We start from the raw sequence: 21,214 nt of genomic DNA on the forward strand, positions 1-21,214 counted from the left end.
AGTGGTTCTGTGATAATCAGTTAATCTGAATGACTTTTCAAATAGAGTGGTCTTCTACGGCGTCAAACAGTCACACAAAGACATCAATAATCAGAATATGAACCTCAACAATGGTGACCATAAAAAAAACATGCTGCAATGCATGCTGGGTACTATTGTAGTACAAAACTCATCCATGGCTCCCAGCATGCTCTGCAGCATTTTTTTTATGGTCACCATTGTTGAGGTTCATATTCTGATTATTGATGTCTTAGTGTGACTGTTTGTGTGAGTGTTTTATTTCAGTTGATTTCATCTAAGGCTGTGTCTGAAGTCAGTTGTAGTAGTTCTTGTGTTTCTCTTTTCTTCAGTGATTCTGTTTGTTAACAGCAGCTGTTCATCACTAATTCACAATCAGCACTCAGTTAATCACTTAATTACTTAATTGTAATGTACATCTTCTTTCAGTGAACTCAACTGAATTAAGTTCAGAGTACTCATAACTGTTAGTTTTTTCAACTTAAATGGTTTAAGGCAATCGGTTGCCTCAAATGGTTTGAGTTAACATAACTTGTCAGGTTTGAGTGAGGCTGTGTCTGAAGTCAGCTGTAGTTCCTTTCTCTCTTTTCTTCATTAATTCTGTTTGTTAACAGCAGGTGTTCATCACTAAACTCAATTATCACTCAATTAATCACTTAATTACTTAATTGCAATGTATATCTTCTTTCAGTGAACTCAACTGAATTAAGTTCAGAGTACTCATAGCTGTTAGTTTTTTCAACTTAAATGGTTTAAGGTAATCGGTTTCCTCAAACGGTTTGAGTTAACATAACTTAAGGATATCTGTTTACTCAAACCGTTTGAGTTAAGTTTACTTGTCGGGTATTACAGTCAAGGCAATCGGTTTACTCAAACGGTTTGAGTTAAGTTAACTTGTCGGGTTTTACAGTGCACCTAATGTGCCATGTGAGCCAATATAGCCTAACCTCTACCTATAGCCTTAAAAAAAAACAACAACTGTGGTCTTTGAAGCTTTGACTGGGAAACAGTATTACTTATCAGTGTTACCCTTTCTGTTTTTATAATTTATAATTTATTTGGAAGATGAATTTAAATCAATATCACAGTATGGCTTAGTGTGATTAATCATTCACAAAGGTTTTGATTTAATTAAATAAATAATGTGCTGTGGTTTCAAAGTGGCAGAAAAACCCTGCTAAAAAGCTTGATGATTTATTGTTTAAATTTCTTTTATTTGTGTATATTTCTCATTTTGCTTTATTTTTAATAATCACAGTAAAATAATATATTAATGAACAATGGGGAAAATAATTTTGTGTGTGAATTTACAGAATGAGGTTTGAGTGTGAACAACCACATTTATATATATATTTCATATTGTTCAACATTAAAAGAATGGTCCACACTCAAAAAAAAAAAATCGTTTTAAAAAGAAACACACACTTTTTATTTTCTATGCAGATTTACTACCTACAAAATGTAGGTTACCTACCTCAATCATTCTAGAATGATTACTTGAAAGTAGGGCTGTCGCGGTTAAGAAATTTCCCCTGCGGTTATTATGGGTGGCTCAATAGCGCGATATGCGGTATTACCGCCGTTTTTTTTTTTTTTTTACATACCTAATTTATCCTGATTTTGCTGCATACAAAGCTTTATCGTTGAGTTATGTAGCATATATTGTTGCTTTTTTTAACTGACAGAGACGTTTTAAAACATTTTTATTTATTGTTAAATGCCAAACAGCAACAAGAACATGCGTTTTCCAATAATTTTTTTTTTTTTAAGAAATCAAAGAGTTCTAACATGTATTACACGTATTTGCGCACGACTTTGGACAGCAGCAGAAATCTAGACTGATTATCGCGCCACCACTGGCCCAACAGGACAGTGGATTCGCGTTGGAGTCGATGCACTCCTCAAGCAGATAGCGTGTGAGCTCGTTATCTGCTCACGCTCTCTTTGGAATGGGCACTGACGCGGAGGTTGTCCGTGACTTCAGCATGTATGCCTGTTACTTTCACGGCTGTATTTTACAGATTTCGCAAAGGCTTCAGCTACTCTAACTGTCGGCCGGTCTCAGCTGTTCTTTTTGATGTTGCTGCGCGACCTGATGCTTGAGGGGGCAGCTGCGCTGGATGACAGGGGACACTCTAAAACGCTTAACATGGCTTAATGTACTAAGACAGTGATATTAACAGACCAAACTCACTAAAAATCATACTAATAAAGTATACTATCTATAAAAAATCAGATGAGCCCTGAATATGAATGCAACTCGTTTAATAACACGTTAAGCCTTTTCCTCCCATAGAAAACCGTTATAAGAAAACGCTTAATGTGGCTTAATGTACTAAGACAGTGATTTTTAAAAACCAAACACACTAAACATTATACTAATAAAGTAGTATACAATGTACGAAAAACAAAACAAAAAAACAGATGATCCCTGAATATGAATGCAAGTCGTTTAATAACACGTTAAGCCTTATGATGGTTTTCTATGAGAGGAAAAGGCTTAACGTGTTATTAAACTCGTTGAATTCATATTCAGGGATCATCTGATTTTTTGTAGATAATATACTTTATTAATATGATGTTTGATGTTAATGGTACATTAAACCACATTAAGCGTTTTTCCAGTTAAGCATTTTAAAATGTCCCGATGACCTCAAATTAGATGTATTGCAGTGTCACAGGAACCCTTTTTGCAGCACATTTTGCATATCGGCTCATCTATATTCGCTGGCTCGTCCTTTTCATTGGGTTGAAAGCCCAAATGTTCCCAAACTGGCAACGTGACATCAGGTTTTGGGACGAGATCGAGCGCCTCCCATCGTTTCAGCCGGCCTATTCAAAACTAACGAAGCACCATAAAGCTACAACGGCTCACGAGAAAATTACAGTCGTGACCATATTGTATCATTAATTTATTTAACATTGAATGCACAGTGACAAATTGAAAAAAAACAATAAGGCCACAGCCTCATAAAAAAAAAAACCTGAACACTGCGGATGCCGCGGTTTCTGCGGTTGCTATCTTTCCTCTGCAGTTTGCTTGTCAATAGCGCGGTATTACAATTTTGCGGTTATCGCGACAGCCCTACTTGAAAGTGAATGTCCCTGTATTTTTAATATCACAATATCCTCAGGACTACTTAATTTTCTCCTTGTAGTCATGTCTATTTGCCATTATTTTTGTTTATTTTTCTGTTGAAAACTAATCACCAAACCACATTGCCTATATGTTCTCAATCACTGTGCCCTTGAGCAATGCACTTAGTCCAAGTTGTTCCAGTGTTGCTCTGGTGTGAATGGTACATGGTTCCTGTGCAAAAAGAATGTGCAGGACTGTGTTGTGTTATCAAAGCAAATTGGTCTGACCATGCAGATTTAATCTCATCAGAGCATGTTGTCCTTACGGTTAAAGAATCAACAGCTCAGATGGGTTTTTCCTTCCTCCTTTTCATTTTAGTGAAATGTTTTTGCTAAACAGTGACGTAAGATACTGATCAAGATGTTTTTTGGTTCGGTTGATAACAAAACAAGATCTTTTACTATGGCTCATCTTGCTGCGACAGGCAGATTTGGAGGACAGCCAGTCCTTCCTGTGACTGAAATAATCTGCAATTGGCTATGTGTAGTTTTCCTGGGAAATTTCTTAGCAATCCCCTCAGAGAGAGAGAGTATGTGCATGTACAAGTAGACACCACTCGAGTGTATTTATTTTAGACAGATATGTCAGTGGTGTTTTATCATGTATCATTAAGAAATTTTGAAATGTTTTATCTTATTAACATGTTTATTTTTGAAATACAAGCTGAACAGATTCCTTGGCAAAATGGTCATGAATCCTTTCTTACATAATTGGTTGCATTGGACTGAGTGTAAATATTTACATGTGAATGAAAATTGGCTTGCTATAATGTATGTTTATATGCATGTTTCTGTATACATATGCACTACTGTTTAAAATCTTGGGTTTTGTGTGTTTTTTATGTTTATTTTTTATGCTTTTGAAAGAAGTCTCTTATGCTCACCAAGGCTAATTTATTTGATCAAAAATCCAGGAATATAATTACAATTTAAAATAACAGTTTTCTTTTGTTAATATATTTGAAAATATATTTCACAGCCATTGCACCAGTCTTCAGTTTCACTTGATCCTTAAAGTGGTCATATGATGGTGCTAAAAAGAACATTATTTTGTGTAATGCAATGCATGTGTTTATGTGGTATAATTTTAAAAACACTATTTTCCACATACTGTATATTGCTGATTCTTGTCTATGCCCAGCCTTTCTGAAACATGACAATTTGTAAAAATGTCATCGTAATCAAAAAAGCGAGGTGAATGCTGATAAGTCAGGTATCCAGCATTGTGATTGGCTGAATACCTCAAGCGTATAATAACCGGCAGAAACAGCAAGAATCAAAGTTGAGCCTTCTTTCTTTGCACAAACATTTGCGCAGCATTTTTCAGATTTCCCACATTGTGACGTAGACATGTGGGAGCAATTTAGAATGAGCCGTTTTAGGAGGGCGTGGTTGATTCTAAACTTTTATAAAGAATATCTCTTTGGGTTGGAGACTTTAGTCTTTGCAACTTTACAGATCTTCTTTATGCACCAAGAGCTTGTAACACTCCAAAGAGAAAGGAAAAATTGAAATCGCTTCATATAACCCCTTTGAGAAATCTTATGTGCTGATTTGATACTTAAGAAACTTTTTTTTTTTTTCTTATCAATGTTGAAAACTATTATGGAAATAAAAGAACAGCATTTATGTTAAAATAAAACTCTTATATCAAATGTCTTTAATGTCACTTTTAATAAATTTAATGCATCCTTGCTGAATAAAAGTATTAATTTCTTTATAAAAGTCTAAACGATAGTGTGTCTGTATATACGTATAAGTGACATTTTATAGAGGCTTTAATTTCTCCGCTGATTTGTTTTGTCCCATCTTGTCTGTTTTGAGATGAATTTCCTTCTTTGCTTTCAGATCTGCCTAAAGGGAAAGATCCACATCTTTAAGTATTTAAACCTGCAGGCATGTCGCTTGGATAAAAAAACAGACACACTTGACCTGCCTTCTCTGGGAAAACGCTGCTTGCCTCAGCAGCTGACAGACAGGTACCTGTGGCCTTGCCTTTCATCGTCATGTCTCTGCTACATTAATAAGCACACTTATATTTTAACAACTATGAGTGACTGCACTTTCAGAGTCCCATGAATCATATTGTCAATATCTGTAAGTGATCAGGTGTTTCCAGCAGCACAGATGAGTCACATAAAACATACAACAGCATTTCGGTATTTTGTATTTATCCAGTTTATCTTTATATTTTCTGCACTAAATCCTATCACGTTTGTTTGTGAGTTAGGTTTTTTCCCCCACAGTTATTTGTACATAATCTTTTTTTTTATGCAAACAATGTATTGAATTATTGCTTACTCAGGCAGGAATAAAATCTCTTGTATACAACAGTTACTTCCAATCTTCGAGTCTGGTCAAGAGTGTTAAAATACAGACCATCAGCCCTGTTTCTTACACTCCTCTTGTCTGTGTTTGACTGTCAGTCTATGCATTAGTGCTGAGGATTTTACAGTGACTCTTTCTGCAGGACACATTGATATGCCAGTAGGTGGCAACAGCTGAATGTCTTTTGTGTTCACCCAAACATTTATGGAAAAAACATAGATTGATTCAAGAAAGAAACATAAGAGTGAGTCACAGAGAATTATTCATTCAGATGATTTGTTCAAAAGCACTTATTCATTCAGTGACTCACACACTGTCCTCATGAGTGAATCATTGAATTATTAATTAAAAGCATTTGTTAAGAAACACCAGTTCATTCAGGAATAAAACCCCTCTGCTGTGTGTTGCTTGAAGATGCATGGCAAGACAGCTGTGACATCATTTGGAACTATTTTGTTGTTGGAACAAAAATGTTTGAATTGTGTTTAAAATGTTAAATTGTAAATTGAATTAAGTTACTCAGAATCTATTCAGCAATATTGATAATGAGTTGTTATATAAATGCACAATACTGCTGTGCAATACAGTGTGCAAAAAGAAAGTCATTTCACTCAGAATAGTGTCTTCAGTAAACTCCTTGATTTTTTTTCCCTAACTTATTTACATAAATGATTGTTAAGTGTTGAAAAATCCAAGTGTGATATTACTTCATCTTCTCAGTTGTGTGTCTCTTTGTGTCTTTGTTTGTTTGTTTAGTATGGAAGATTTCTATCCCAGTAAAAACCATGGCCCTGACTCAGGTATTGGCAGTGACAACGGTGACAAAAGACTTTCAGCTACAGAGGTAAACGCACATATATGATAGTCATACATGCTCAGAAAGGCTGTTTTCCACGTGAGATAATGGGAGAAAAAATGTTTTGACAATTCTACCAGGCAACCAAACAACAAATTGGGGTGGAGCGGGTCGGGCCCACTTGTGCAGCCTGGCCTTACCTGGATGTGTAAAATAATAGATCTGGCAGGATAATTGATGAGTTCTATTATGTAACACAAGCAGTTAGGAAATTAAAACAGTTTGTCGAAGGGTGTCTCTCACAAAAAAAAAAAGTGATTTTTTTTTCTTTTGTTATCATCTGACATATCTCCCTCTCCAACTCCCTCTCTTGTTCCCCAGCCATCTGATGATGACACCATGAGTCTCCACTCTCAAGTATCCGAGACGGTGCGGGCTGACGCACACATACTTCTCACAAAGCTGGACTCAAACAAAGGTGTGCTTCCAGCATTAGTAATAATATAGCTATGTTTTATTAGTCATATTAATATTGAGTAAGCACTACTCACTGTTTAGCTGAGGATGTAAAAAAAACGTACCTCTGCTTACCTAGGCCAAGTACAAACACATTAGCATATCCATTGTCATGATAAAACTTTTTAAAAATTCATGCATAGATTGTGTCTTCACTCACTGTTCATGTTTTCCAAAATAAGTGGTAGCTTCTTTCAAAAACATTATTAAATCTTAATGTACGCACAGTAATGTGTGTGTCAGATATAATTTTAAGACCAGTGCATAAACAACAAGTGAATTCAGATGTAACCTACACACCAAATCCTAAATTACTTTAAACTTATTTTCCAAATTTTTTCAAAAAATAAAAAATAGGATTTTATGTACATTTTTCAAACAAGAAACAGTTTTTGTCATCTGTCTCTACAAAGCATTACTAATCCATGAACTTCTATCCACAGACAGTTGTCAGACACCTATTATACCCTCAGACAATTTCCTGTTCTCTTTGTAACTAAATAGTGTTATAATAGACAGTAATTGTCAGTTATTAATTTAACAGTTCAAAGAAATAGACTGCCCTAACCCGGAAAGCTGGGAATTTTTTCAGAGAGGTCTGACGCATTCCTTTTATTCTGTAACTATGTTGGGTAATTGTGACTCTACAGCTTGATCACAATCAAAACATACTTAAATACAAATCGCATGCCCAAGTGATCTCACAAAAATAACAAATAAGGCTTATCTGTGTGTGTGTGTTAAGTGTTAGTTGTTGAATATAACATAATTTCACAAAAAGAAAGTGTAACACCTTATTTTTCTAAGTTCCTGTGGCTCAGTGGCAGAGCATTGCGTTAGCAGCGCAAAAGGTTGTGGGTTCAATCACTTTGGAACTTCACATCTGCTAAATGCATAAATATAATGTAAATGTTCTCATTTCAATGATGTGCAGATCAGGACCCATATGACTTTATTGACCCAAATCCAGATGAAGAGGCCACTCTGTCTGAGGGAGATCTACAGCACAATGCACCCAATGTGTCATGTATAAAGGTACTGTATGTATAAACCTTCACACAGACCCATTTGTACATTCTTCATTAATCCTTACCTGTCAAACAAAGACCTCACACACCCAAGTAAATGTATACATAAACCACAGACTGTGAAAGAGCTTCCCCTCTTTTGTCCTCAGGAGCTGGAGCGGGTTCTGAAAACACATCAAAGCAAAGACAAAGAGAATTGGAAAGAGGAGTCAGGGTAAGTCTGTCCGGTGTTTTGTGGGAGATGTTATCCAGCTAACATTCCCCTATTTGTAATTAAAATTTCCTGCACAGCTTCCATTATCATAAATAGTGCCTGAAACCCTTCCTGCCTATAAAAGCAAATCTCTTTCAAAAACATCCCTCACCTGGGCTTTTTCTTCGTAGAAGTGTGTGTTTTCATGTGTGTGTTTGGGGAAAAGTCTCTTATAGTCAGCAAGGCTTCATTTATTCTATAAAAATACAGCAAGACAGTAATGTTGTGAAATATTATGTAAATAGAAAACAGTTATTTTAGGATATTTTTAAAGGTAATTTATTCATGCGATTTCCAGAAGCCATTATTCTAGTCTTCAGCGTCACATGATCCTTCTGAATTTTTTTCAGTATTCTGATTTAGTACTCAAGTAATATTTCTTACTATTATCCATGTCAAATACAGTTGTGCTGCTTAATATTTTTTGTGAAAACCATAATAAATTTTTACAGGATTCTTAAAGCTCATAAGAGCATCATTACAAACAGAAATCATTTGTAACTATGTAAAAGTCTTTACTTTTCATCATTATTTAATAAAATGCTCCAAGCATTTGAAATGTAGCTTGTAAGCATAGGGTCATGCTGGTATCAAATTGTCATGCTGAGATTATGTTGAAATGTAGTTGTTTTCATAATACAGTATAACAGGTAACAATAAGATCTCATAAGTTAACCTTAGTTACTGCATTATCGTTCACAATGAGCAATAGCTGCATTTTTGCTAAAGAAGTAAAATCTTTGTTAAAAAATACAACTGGCACTTTATGTTAACTAATGAATTAATGTCAGCTAATGACGCCTTAATGTAAAGTGTGACCGAATAATAAAGAATCTAAATAATTTCAAACAGTAGGACATGTTGTAGTCCAAATGTAAAATGTATATTTAATGTTTTTTAATAAATAGCCTATTAAGTCTAAATATTGAAGTATTTGGTTCTGTGATGAACACCATCGCAAGTACAAAAATCTGAATGGTTATTTAAATCATTTAAACATGTTTTCAGAAGCAGACAGCAGTGCAGCTTTGTGTCCAGGGTTTCCAGAGTAACTGCATTCATAAAAAATATTTATTTGATCCCCTGCTGATTTTGTAGGTTTGCACACTTGCAAAGAAATGAAGGGTCTGTAATTTTTATGGTAGGTTTATTTTAATTGATAGAATATCATCTAAAAAATCCATTATATAAAGCACATATTATATAAAAAGCACATTATATAAAGGTTTGAAATTGATTTGTATTTCAGGGAGTGAAATAAGTATTTGATCCCCTACCAACCAGCAAGAATTCTGGCTCCATCAGATTGGTTATGTGCCCTCGTGGAACACACTTTAAGAAGTTACTCCTAATGTCAGCTCGTCACGTGTATAAGAAACCTGTCCACACAATCTGTACTCTTCCATTCCAACCTCTCCTACCACCATGGGCAAGACCAAATAAAGGTCAAAGGTTGTCAGAGACAAGATTGACTAAGATTGGCCTGTTTAAAGTTTGCCAAAGAACATACAATGATTCAGAGAAGGCTTGGGAGAAAGTGCTGTGGTCAGATGAGATCAACATTGAGCTCTTTGGCATTAACTTGAGAAATGCTGATTATGACCCCAAGAACACCATCCCTACAGTCAAGTACGGAGGTGGAAACATTATGCATTGGGGCTGTTTTTCTGCTAAGGGTACAGGACGTCTTCACCGCTTTGAGGGGCAAATAGACGGAGAGGGAGCTGAGACTTCGAGTAGTCAAATGACAGCCAAGTACTGGAATCAAAATCCCTCCTGAGATGTGTGCAAACCTGGTGACAAACTACAAAAAACATCTTACCTCTTTACTTGCCAACAAGGGTTTCTGCACCAAGTACTCATGTTCTTCTTGGAGATCAAATACTTATTTCACTCCCTGAAAATGCAAGTAAATTTGTAACCTTTATATATAATGTGTTTTCCTGGATTTCTTTGGTATGTGTTAAAATAAACTTACTATAAAAATTACAGACCCTTTATTTTAATTTTTTTTTGTAAGTGGGCAAACTTCAGCAGGTTATCAAATAAATATTTTTCCTGACTGTAAATAATTATTCTCTGTATTTTGAAGTGCCCACAATTACAATATCATGTATAGGCTATTCATTATCATGATATATCGCATTACTGAATACAGGCACGTCTAATTCTAACACGTTATTGCTATACACGCTGTGGTTGCACGCTAATAATTAAAGATCCAAGCTGCTGACAAAAAGGGAAAATGTTTGGAGTGACACATGAACATGTCATAGCAGAAGCAGATGAAGCCTCTTTAGGAGCAAAAAGACAAATAAGCAAAATGAATGGATTAGGAGGACATGAAAACTATTTAAACTTTCAAACTGCTTATGGATTTTATATTGGCACTGTGTTCCAAAAAAAGTCTGTAACAAGTAGCAGCTGTAGTGTATTGCTCTTAAACATTTGTGGGGCATTCACACAGAATGCATATTTGTGTTTAAAAAATGTGAGACGCAGTGGAATGAAATACAAAGCGGGACATCTAGAGTTCCAATTTTTAAAAGTTACACTTCAAATTTGAGCACTGTGTTTATAAAATGACATGTCAAAAGACACAAAACATGTCTCTTTAGCAGTGGAAAAGCAGTGCAATGGAATGCAGAAATTTGTTCTTTGTGAATGGCCGCTTTGACAAACACAAATGTCTAAATGTCATTGTGGTTTTCCATTTTGGTTGTTGTATTTGGCTTACATTTCTGACCTGTAAAACACTCAGTTTTGCGGTTTGTCATAGAAGGGGAGGGAGAGAAAAAGTGATAAACACGTTTTGTCAAAGCAAGTGACTCATTTGTTCTCATTGTTATTATTTTTTTTTCAATTACTTGGAATAGGTGTGTCACATTTTTTAATGCTTGCATCACCATGTCTTTCATAACCAACAAACCACTACTGTCTCTTATTATGCAATGTTCTTTGACAAGGCATTCTATTGTAATCAGGGTTTTTGTTTAGTCTCAAATGTCATTATTCAGTACTAACATCAGTAGAAGTTAATTTTTCATTAAAATAGCAGTTTTGATGCTTTGCGATCAGTCTGGATTCTTAAATGAAGGGCCTTATGGATAAGAGGGTCAGCATGGCTGCTTGTGTAATTTGTTGTTAAATTTGTGATATTTGTCTCACTACTCAGCTGTTTTCCCTAACTATTTTATGTGCTTTGCATAGATATTGCATAATTATTGAAACTTTCCTGTAAAAGTACTGACTATGGGAATCTGATAACTCTGAATAGGGGCATCAGAAATGAGGTGACTGCAACAACCGAACTTATGTACTTGTGTTGACTTGTAAACATACATTCCTGGTATATTCTGCAATTACTTAAACAATGTCTGTCAGTATAGAGTACATTCTATGTGAAGTATAAGTTAGGTTAGCTAGGGTTCAGCATAGTCTAACAACAAAAAAGGTAATATGTTACTTTTAAATCTATCTATCTATCTATCTATCTATCTATATCTGTATATTATATATATGCATTTTTTCCAAAGTTTTAGTACACTATATGCAGGGGTGCTCATAAGTGGTCCACAGGTCCGCATGCAAAGCACAATGCAAAACTGTGACATTGCATTCACTGAAGCTCTACAATCGGCAGCAGAGTTGCCAGGTTTTCACAACCTGCCCAATTGCTACTCAAAACTGGCTCAAAACTAGCCCAATCACGGTTCGAGGGGGATTCAGCAGTAAAAATCACATTCGGGTTGGGTAAATTACAATTTTTTTGTAGGATTCTCTTGCATTTTAGGGGCTAAATATAACGTTATTGGGGTCACTTAAGCCCGTCGTCATGAAAAACAACCCACCGAAACAGTGTTAAAGTAGTTCAATTCCACGGTTAAAACTGCAGACTTGGCCAAACACGGCAGTGATAAATCCTGGAAGCGGTATATACTTACTTGCCAGGAACACGCCAAAATAAAAGCTTGCTGATTTTAAGTTTGAAAATGAAAAAAATGTATAATTAAAATGTTAAATAATAATTAGGTTTCAAATTAAAATAATAATAATAATAAAATATTAGCATTTTATTTTTAAGTTTACTATAAAATAATTGTATTTGTATTTAATGCTCCCTTATATTTTAAAATAAAATAGTATTATCACACTTTACTATTTAGTTTATCATTTTATATAAAAAATAAAGTGCAATAATATTATCACTATTTTTAATTTATTTTTATAGTTATATTTGATGGGTCACACCATGTACCGTGTGAGGACCAAACCAATTCTCCAGCTTCTCATATGAGAACCAGGCTAAAAAAAAAAACTTATCTGCAACTCTTACTTTATGGCTCCACGGACAGCGCCGTCTTAGATTCATATAGAATGAGATGTAAAAAAACAGTGAACTGTCAAAAGTGATAAGGGTTAGCTAAGATTAGTCGAGACCAACTTTACGAAAGTATGACTTACAGAATGTTTACTTAAAGGGGTCATATGATGCGATTAAAATTTTTCTTTCTCTTTGGAGTGTTACAAGCTCTTGGTGCATGAAGAAGGGACCCACTTTATATTAAGTGGCCTTAACTACTATGTACTTACATTTCATTAATAATTTAGTACAATGTACTTATTGTGTACATACATGTTTTTACATTGTACTTATATTAAAAAAACTACATGTAATTACATCTGTATTTAATTTCTGTAATTACATTTATAATTACACTGTTGACTCATACTTTACTTCTTAACCCACCCTTAAACTTACCCATACCTCCAACCCTCTCCATAACCTTACCCCTATCCCACCTCAATAGCAGCAAAAGTGTTTTACAATACAATATGAACACAATAAGTACATTGTACTTATTTATTTATGTAAGTACATAGTAGTTAAGGCCACCTAGTATAAAGTGGGACCTGAAGAAGATCTGTAGAGTTGCAAAGACTGAAGTCTCAAATCCAAAGAAATATTTTTTATAAAAGTTAAGACTCGTCCACACACTCTTAATATGGCTCGTTCCAACACGCCCCCCACATGTCTACGTCACTATGTGGTAAAATTTGCATAACGCTGCCCAGATGTTCACGCAAAGAAAGAAGGCGTACAATTCATTCTCATTGTAGTATTGTTGTTGCCGCTGCCGCCATGTCGTTAAGACACTGTGGGCCCTATCATACACCCGGCGCAATACGACGCAAGGCGCAGCGCAAGTGTGTTTGCTAGTTTCAGTCCGGCACTGTTCGCATTTTCCCGTCCAGTGCCACGTTGTTTAATTAGCAAATGCATTTGCGCCCAGTTGTGCATCCATGGGCGTGCTGGTCTAAAAAAGAGGTGTGTTCTGGCGCATTGCTGGCACATTGCTATTTTAAGGAGCTGAAAATAGACTGCGCCATAGACAAACTCAAACCTAGTCTAAAGTCTAAAGTCAATGGCGCAATATTTTTTTGTCATTTAAAGAGTGCGTTGGTAGAGAATGCGCCTCTGGGCAGGTCCACAGTGCACACTGACTTTGCTTATTACACACAGGGATGCACATCACACAAACATGCCAAATTTAAAAAAAAAAAAAGGATTACAGTGTAAAAGAATATTATTGTGTAGGCTACATAAATATAAAAATGTAATTATGGATAGTCATTGCATGTATTAGAATAAGGCTACCTATTTGCAATTCAGCCTATTACTACTCATAATGATGAATGAAATTGGCGAATTAATTGAACAATCGTGCCAATACACACACATATATATTAACTGACTCATCGCGCGGAGCTTTGGTGGATTCCTGCTTGTCCCGTAGATGATCAGTTTCTTCGCTTGAGAAGCATTCAGCTTTTCCGCCAACAAATTCCGCCATGTAAATAGCAATCCGCTATGGCGCGAGCACATCTCGCTCTTAAAAGGAATGGGAGATGACACTCTGATTGATGATTGATAAAACTAAAAAATTCACTGAGCTGCATGTGTACTAATTCAATTAAAAATTCTGAATATTCGTCTAAATTAAAATAAAAACCCACATTAAAATGCAAAAACTGTATTCAAATTCACTGCACTCTCTTGTAGCTACAAGAGACAAAAGCTTTTTCCCCCAAATGAAATTGACTTTTAAATCTGAAACTAACTCGAATGCTTTTAATATAAAATGCTACTAATAATAATAGCAAAATACTATTAATAATAGAATAAAATTCAAATTTTAAGAAGAAATACAGTAATTGAAGGCCAGACATTTGGATAACAATTTAAAACTGTCACTGGGCAGTATAGTATTTGTCAATTTGTTTCTTGTCTCCTCACATTGACAGTTACAAATGACATCACATAAATCACATCAGATAAAAATGGTGAAATTAGACAAGTTTATTAGTTTGCATTCCTGATTATTTTTGTCAGTCGTTTAACATTTCTATCATAAAACAGCTGTCAGATATGAAATGTTTGGCTACTTATATCCCGCACTTTATAGCCACTAACTGAAGCGTAGCGTTAAAATTCGCATAGCTTCTGTGAACATAATGCCCCCTACTTTGATTTGATTGGTCATCTCAAATATTTGACGAGCGGTGATTGTCACCGTGACAGAGGGCTGAAGCAGCTCAGATGTGGAGGCTTAAATTTAATCTTGGTTCTGTGTAAAATCTTTGCAGCATGAAGGAAGAGTTAAAACTATATTAGGCAATTATTTCAAAGAAGTACATCTCTGAAAATTGAAGAGGTCCGGACCTCGGTGACCTCATAGCTGGGGCTACAGGCATGGTTAAGGTACAGCTTAAAGGGGTCATCAGATGCCCATTTTCCACAAGTTGATATGATTCTTTAGAGTCTTAATAAAAAATTACCCTGCCAAAAACAAGATGGTTATCATTGCAGAACACAAGATCCAGGGGGCATGGTTGGATCCAGATCCAACTCCTTCCACCTTACATATACCTAAACCTACCCGTCTCCACTCCTAAACCTACCAGTCTCCACGCCTAGATGTGGATGCAACCACACCCCCAAGATCTTGTGTTCTGCAGTGAGGTGCTACTGTCGAAAACAACTTTTTTAAGAGAAAGCCGTTTTGTAGCATTTTTCTTCAAATGCAAATGAGCTCTGCTTAATGTTCATTATAACATCCAACCACAAAGCACCCCAAACACATCACACAAACAGGCATCTGAGATCGGCTCGATTTGAGAAGGGAAATTATTTAACCAGCTTAAAAACATTTTTTTAATTAATTAATTTTTTTTGTCATTATAGGGTGGTTGTGTACACACACTGCCAACACCCATTTCAGTAAAAAATAAATAAAAGTGCATGAGTATCCGATGACCCCTTTAAGAACAACGTAACATTAAGTAGGTTTCAGGAAACACAGCCCTGAGCTGTTTTTATCTTGATATTCCAAAGAAGTGATGCAATATTATGTACCAAAAAATTCCCTTGCGTTCTGGTGAATTTACTTAAAAACTACAGAAAAACGAAACCAAAATCTTTTGGCATGCCTCACCTAAAGACCATCCACCCACAACGATTAGATCTCATTTAGATCCAGACTAGCAATGTTAAACGTAGATTCAGGGAGTGAAGGTTGGTTTGCTTGCTTATTTATTTATTGATTTATTTATTTATGGGGCTTTCCCAAGTCCGACTAAACAGGGTGGACTGGGGTATGGTCCATGCAAACTCCTGTACAGTTTGCTTCTGATGTGAAGGCAGTCGTACAAAATTGCAGAAGTGAACCAGTATTGATGACGTATGAACTGATCGAAGTGTGTATTTATGCATTTACTCACTCACTTTTCTGATCACTGTGACTGATGTGTCACAGCATCCTGCTTGCAGAAATGCATGTGCCGTTCTGTGTTGGTGCTTTGGGGAGGAGTCCAAATGTTCTTAATCTGAAATTCAAGAACAAAGCTAGCAAACATCCTTTCATTCTGTCGTCTTCTGTATAGTCATTACCTAATAATGGGGGAAACAGCTGCCATTCTGATAATGCAAACGCACCATGATCTAGAACCAAAGAAACACATTATGAAGGCAAACCAGCAGGGGCAGTGGGAGCAGTCGAACTCTGGTTTAGATCGAGTGTGAAAGCACCCATATATGACAGTGTCTAATATATATTCTATACATTTATTAATTTGATCATAGGAAAGCAATAATCATATACACTTTGTTTTGTATAAGTGTCGATATAAAAAAACTAGATGAAAAAGAATGGGATGCACAACAATACACATAGATAAATACAGTATGTGACTCTGTCATGATGCACAGTGCACACTTTCCTCTTTAAAAATTTGTTTTGGCACCAGTACAATAAAGAAGAATTTAAATAGCAGGGCTGTACCAGTGCTAACAGAGTTTTTTGTCTATTGATTATTGTTTTGATATTTTACCACAAATGATACACTAATGTCCGTTCATTGCCAGAAGTAACACTTTACATGTTTGATTTACTTTACCTTCATGTTCCACAAGTGTTAACATGAGTAGGATCATATTAACAGAAAGTTTCCTTGCATTGAATTAAGCACCAAACAGAAAAAATATATTTTTGTCTAGTGCTACAAGGCTTCCTCCACTCTTGTGTTAAATTCAAATGCCAATTTATGTACACACCACTGCATGTAAAGCACTGTCCCAGATCGTCGGATGAGCCGGAAAATCTCATTTACATCCAGTATTATGGAAAGATCCCAGATTTCCAATTTAATGGGTGGAGCCCTTTTTTGCAGTGAATTTGATGAGTCACACTAAATATATATAAAAAGCAAAACAATTTGTTCGCAGATTGTAGGTTCGTATGAAATTTATATCATTGTCGTCTTGTGCCTTTTAAGGTTGCCAAGTCATAATTATTTCCAGAGAATTCCCAGGTTCTGTAGTATCCAAATATGCAAAAGTAACAAACAAATGCTTGAGTCATTAAGTAATTTCCGAGTTAGTAGCCATACTTTCATTTTTTTTCGCTGTTCCAATAGTGTGTCCGCTTGAGTGGGTGTATGAGTACATTCGGTCCCTGAATGAGAAGAATTCCTTGTATGGTAAAAGGAAAGGGGTGGAGTCAAACTATTTTTTTTTTGTTTTGTTTTGTGAATTTTGGGACAGATTCCCAGTCAATAAATTTACTTTTCTTCCCCCCAAATCTTTTTTATTATTATTATCATTTGTAGTAGTAGTAGTATATAACATTTTGTAAGACTTTTTATAAAATTCTGAAAACATTTACATCTCTGCTGACTTTACATCTCAACAGTAAATACCACTTGCAATTGTTAAGAGCAGTTGCCATAGAGGTGGATGAGGCTCTGTTATTACTGTTTTGCAGTTCAAAGTTTTGGTTTGTGGCATTTGAATCATTGTTTTGATTGTACACTGTGCTCTTGATACACATTTCCTATAATGCTATAGGAAAAAGACATTCTTTAAATGATTGATTAATATTCTAGACGGCCCGTGCCCTACTTTGCTCATTCCAGAATACATTTATAAGTCCCCATAGATCAGGACACACTTAATTTAAGTAAAACTATATCGAATCAGAGGTCATGACCATTACTATAAGGGGTGTAAGAAAATATTGATACACGCGAGTATCGCAATATTTTGTTTGTCGATACTATATCGATTCCCAAAAATTTAAAATTAATATATTACAAAAAAACATACAGGATTCATGGCATTTTGCGTGTCATTTTGAGTTTATATCCTAACCGCTAGATAGCAGTCTTAATTTCTGAACTTAAACAGTGACAGGGAATACTAGCATTAGGGCACTCCACTAATGTTAGTGTTAATAGAGTGAGGGAACTATGACGTCACTTTGTAGGTGGATCGGCTGTTAGCATGAAACTGGTTCCCTCGACAAATAGCTTATAGGATTTTTCCATAGGCTTTTCCATGAAGCTCTGTGTTCAACCATAGTTCATGAAACTTCTATGTTTTGTTCATCAAGATAATTTTCACAAAATAATATAACTTTGATTCAGCATGATGATGTTTATTGTCTCTGACAGCGCCCTTAGTCGCATTTAGCAATTTGTTAGCAACCGTCTTTAAGAAACTTAACCGTTTAAAAAAAATCATGAGTGGGCTGTAACTGGTGTGTTTTATGTCATAGAATAAAATGTGAAAGTATCTTGAGCCTGTATAAACCACGTACCTTATTTTAGGGATTTAACCAAAATCCCATTAAAATAAAAACATTGACTCTGGGACGATAGAATCGGAAGTTCTAAAATAAATTTAGGTTGGTCAACAACTCCTAAATGGAAAAACTAAATAGCCTCTACAGTCTAAGTATACGGAGCTCTATAACATTTGAATTGGTTACTAACCTGAGCAAAGTTTACAGTGTTATAGACTTACTATAATATCTTAGAGTCAACAACACAAAGACTAGTTAGAATTAATCAAGTATAACAATTTATTAACCAGGTAAGAACAATAATTCACAATCCAATTCAAATCATAAATCAAATCAATAATATACACCATCAATAATTCCAGAAATTAAGATTTTAGAAGTAGTTACCTGGTAGCAGAAAATAATACACACAACAATAATATGGGAGATCTGTTTGCAGATTCCCGGAGGTCTTTGTCACTTTCCCTTAAATATTCAGAAGTACCCCAAAGTAACCAAATGGTATTGTTTGTTTATTGCAGGGGTTTTAGCATATCACTTTTCAGGGTTGCAAGTGAATAATCTTGATTTCTGTGGCAAGAATTACATAGAGGAGGTCATTTGCGTGAAAGACCTGGGAGTAGTTTTTCTACAGTGTATTTTAATCTTGATGGCCGTCTGTTTTTTTTGTATGTATTTGAGACCATTTTACCAGATGCACAGAGAACTTTAAAATGACATCAAACAGGAATAGTTGGATTGTAATAAACTCAGATTATATAAATTGGTTTTGATGATCTTTGTAATGTCCCGCATTTAGATGGAAATTAGGCGAGAGAGGGGGAAAGTGATTAAAGGACGTGGATGTAGAGAACTTGTCTCTCTCAGTTGGGTGTGTTATCTTGAATGAGGATGTTGATTCTTGTAAGAGTTCTTTGCCTTTTCAGACTGTAGCCTTTTTCCAGTCCAGACAAATGGCATGAAAATTCTTATAATTTGTATCCTGAAGATAATCTGGGCAAAATTATGTGTAATGTATTTCACACAATTAATTGAAATGAGAGTGCTTTTGTTTTGCCTCACCTGCAGGGTATAGTGGTGTATAGTTGGCTGGTTAAAAATATATAATACAGTAATTATGACCAAACATGCTCTGCTGCCAAAACCATGCTAAAATAACGCATTGAGAAGGAAGAACTCCCCCAATTTAATTACCATGTTTGGCTATTCAGCTTTTTTTGCAGCAGTTTTGGGAGGGTCCTCTCCCGTTTCAGAATCACTGTATAGTACAAAATGGTTTCTGGCCTGTACAAAGCACAAATGTGAACCCAGTTATACACCTTTGGAATGAATTGGAGCAGCTATTGAATAAATGGTAAATAGAGGATTGCACCATCCAGTGACTCAGAAAACCTACTCAAGTGTCTTATACCAATGTTTACAGCTCTGCTACATATCTGCTCAGAGGCTTTATTAATGTCCTGTATCATGCTAAAAATATGAAGGCAGCCACTACAAGACTGCAAGAAATGAGTAAATATGATATTGGTCCACCATAAATAAATGAAACAAATGAATGCATGCATTAATAGCTACATTCCTTCTGTTATGATATTTCTTAATGATTGGTTCTTTTATGAATTCCTTTAACATCACATTCTGATGTGTATGTCACAGGATGAGAGTTTTCTCCAGGCCAGCCAATACTGCTGGGAGTCTGTAGTTATGTTTCCATCCATTCGTTTTTTACTTATACGTGGCAAGATGGCACCTGTGTTTGGCTTTGCCGATGACACTGTATGTCTACCACGCTGTGTCCTAACCGTCCTGTGCAGCATCCTGTTTTTTTCTGCTGCTTCTTAATGTTGGAGTCACTCCTCAGGTGTATGATCAGCAAACTCTTCTAAACATAAGATCATCAATGGTAAATCATAATATTCCACCACCCTGGGCTGATATTCCACAGAATTTATTGTCCACATCAGTCCTCAGCAGGTCCTTCTGACTGAAGTTACCGAAGACATTGTAGGAAGCCGTGGAGAATGGCCAGGATTCGAGTGAAGCTGAGGTTGTTCTGGAAGCGAGGAGTCATCAGAAAATGGCATCCATCTCTTCAGCCCAAGTATATTCTGTCTCGGTATATTCGGAGTTATCCCTTGGCTAAGGCTGACAATGTCAGACAATGTTTGTGGAGACCATTTTCCCACTGGTGAACAAAGTCTTCGCTTCCCTGTCAACTCTGCACGCTTTCCCGCAAAATATCCAGCAAAGTTTTATTGAAATTTTATTGCATATCCCTTTTATTGTATTGTAATTTATTGTCCTCCTGGCCTAAACAGCTCCTCCTAAGATGAATTTAGTGAATTTTTTTTTTATTATTTTTATTATTCTTAAGCTCACTAGAATTGTGACTTCAGCATTCATATTGATGATGTTTCTGATAGATTTGCAGCTGATTTTATAAACATTACGGAGTCTTTTAATCTCATCCAATATGTTACCGGTCCTACTAATATAAAAGGCCATACTTTAGATCTTGTTTTCAGCTGTGGTTTAAATATCGGTTCTGTTTTGTCTGAGGATATTTTTATTTCAGATAATAATTGCATTTCATTCAATTTATTTTGTAATTTAGATTCATCATCCTGTACTATTTCTTTAATCTTATATCTAGCAGCAGACATAATCCCAAAATTTAGTTTGACACCATACATAACGTTGTCTCTACTTCATCACCTGTGGTTCAGATCTCTTCAGTTGATGAGTGCAACACTTTACTCTCCTTTTTTGTGGATAAGATAAACAATAAAAAAAAATAATATTACTCTTTCTCCTTCACTTCAAAATAACTTGTTTCTCCAGGCCAGTTACCCTGGAGATTTTTTTCCTTTCCCCAATAACACTGGATAACCTCACTAAAGTAACTTCTAGTCCTCTGGATGTGGTACCCACTGCCTTGTTTAAAAATGTTATTGACCCGTTTGGACCCTGTATGCTATCTATAATTAATAATTCA

General features: G+C 35.6%; 1 protein-coding gene across 5 annotated transcripts in view; it reads left to right on the forward strand.

Annotated features, from left to right (window-relative positions):
• Nucleotides 1–21,214, forward strand: part of LOC132141172 (leucine-rich repeat and calponin homology domain-containing protein 2-like) — a 58,429-nt gene that overhangs the window by 17,772 nt on the left and 19,443 nt on the right. For all 5 annotated transcript variants that reach the window (XM_059550473.1, XM_059550472.1, XM_059550474.1 and 2 more), the window contains exons 6-10: nt 5,005–5,135; nt 6,241–6,328; nt 6,662–6,758; nt 7,731–7,831; nt 7,974–8,038. In XM_059550473.1, coding sequence (XP_059406456.1) covers nt 5,005–5,135; nt 6,241–6,328; nt 6,662–6,758; nt 7,731–7,831; nt 7,974–8,038 — 482 coding nt within the window. The remainder of the gene's footprint in view (nt 1–5,004; nt 5,136–6,240; nt 6,329–6,661; nt 6,759–7,730; nt 7,832–7,973; nt 8,039–21,214) is intronic.

This window comes from Carassius carassius, chromosome 5 (genome assembly GCF_963082965.1).
Source record: "Carassius carassius chromosome 5, fCarCar2.1, whole genome shotgun sequence".
Taxonomy (NCBI): domain Eukaryota; kingdom Metazoa; phylum Chordata; class Actinopteri; order Cypriniformes; family Cyprinidae; genus Carassius; species Carassius carassius.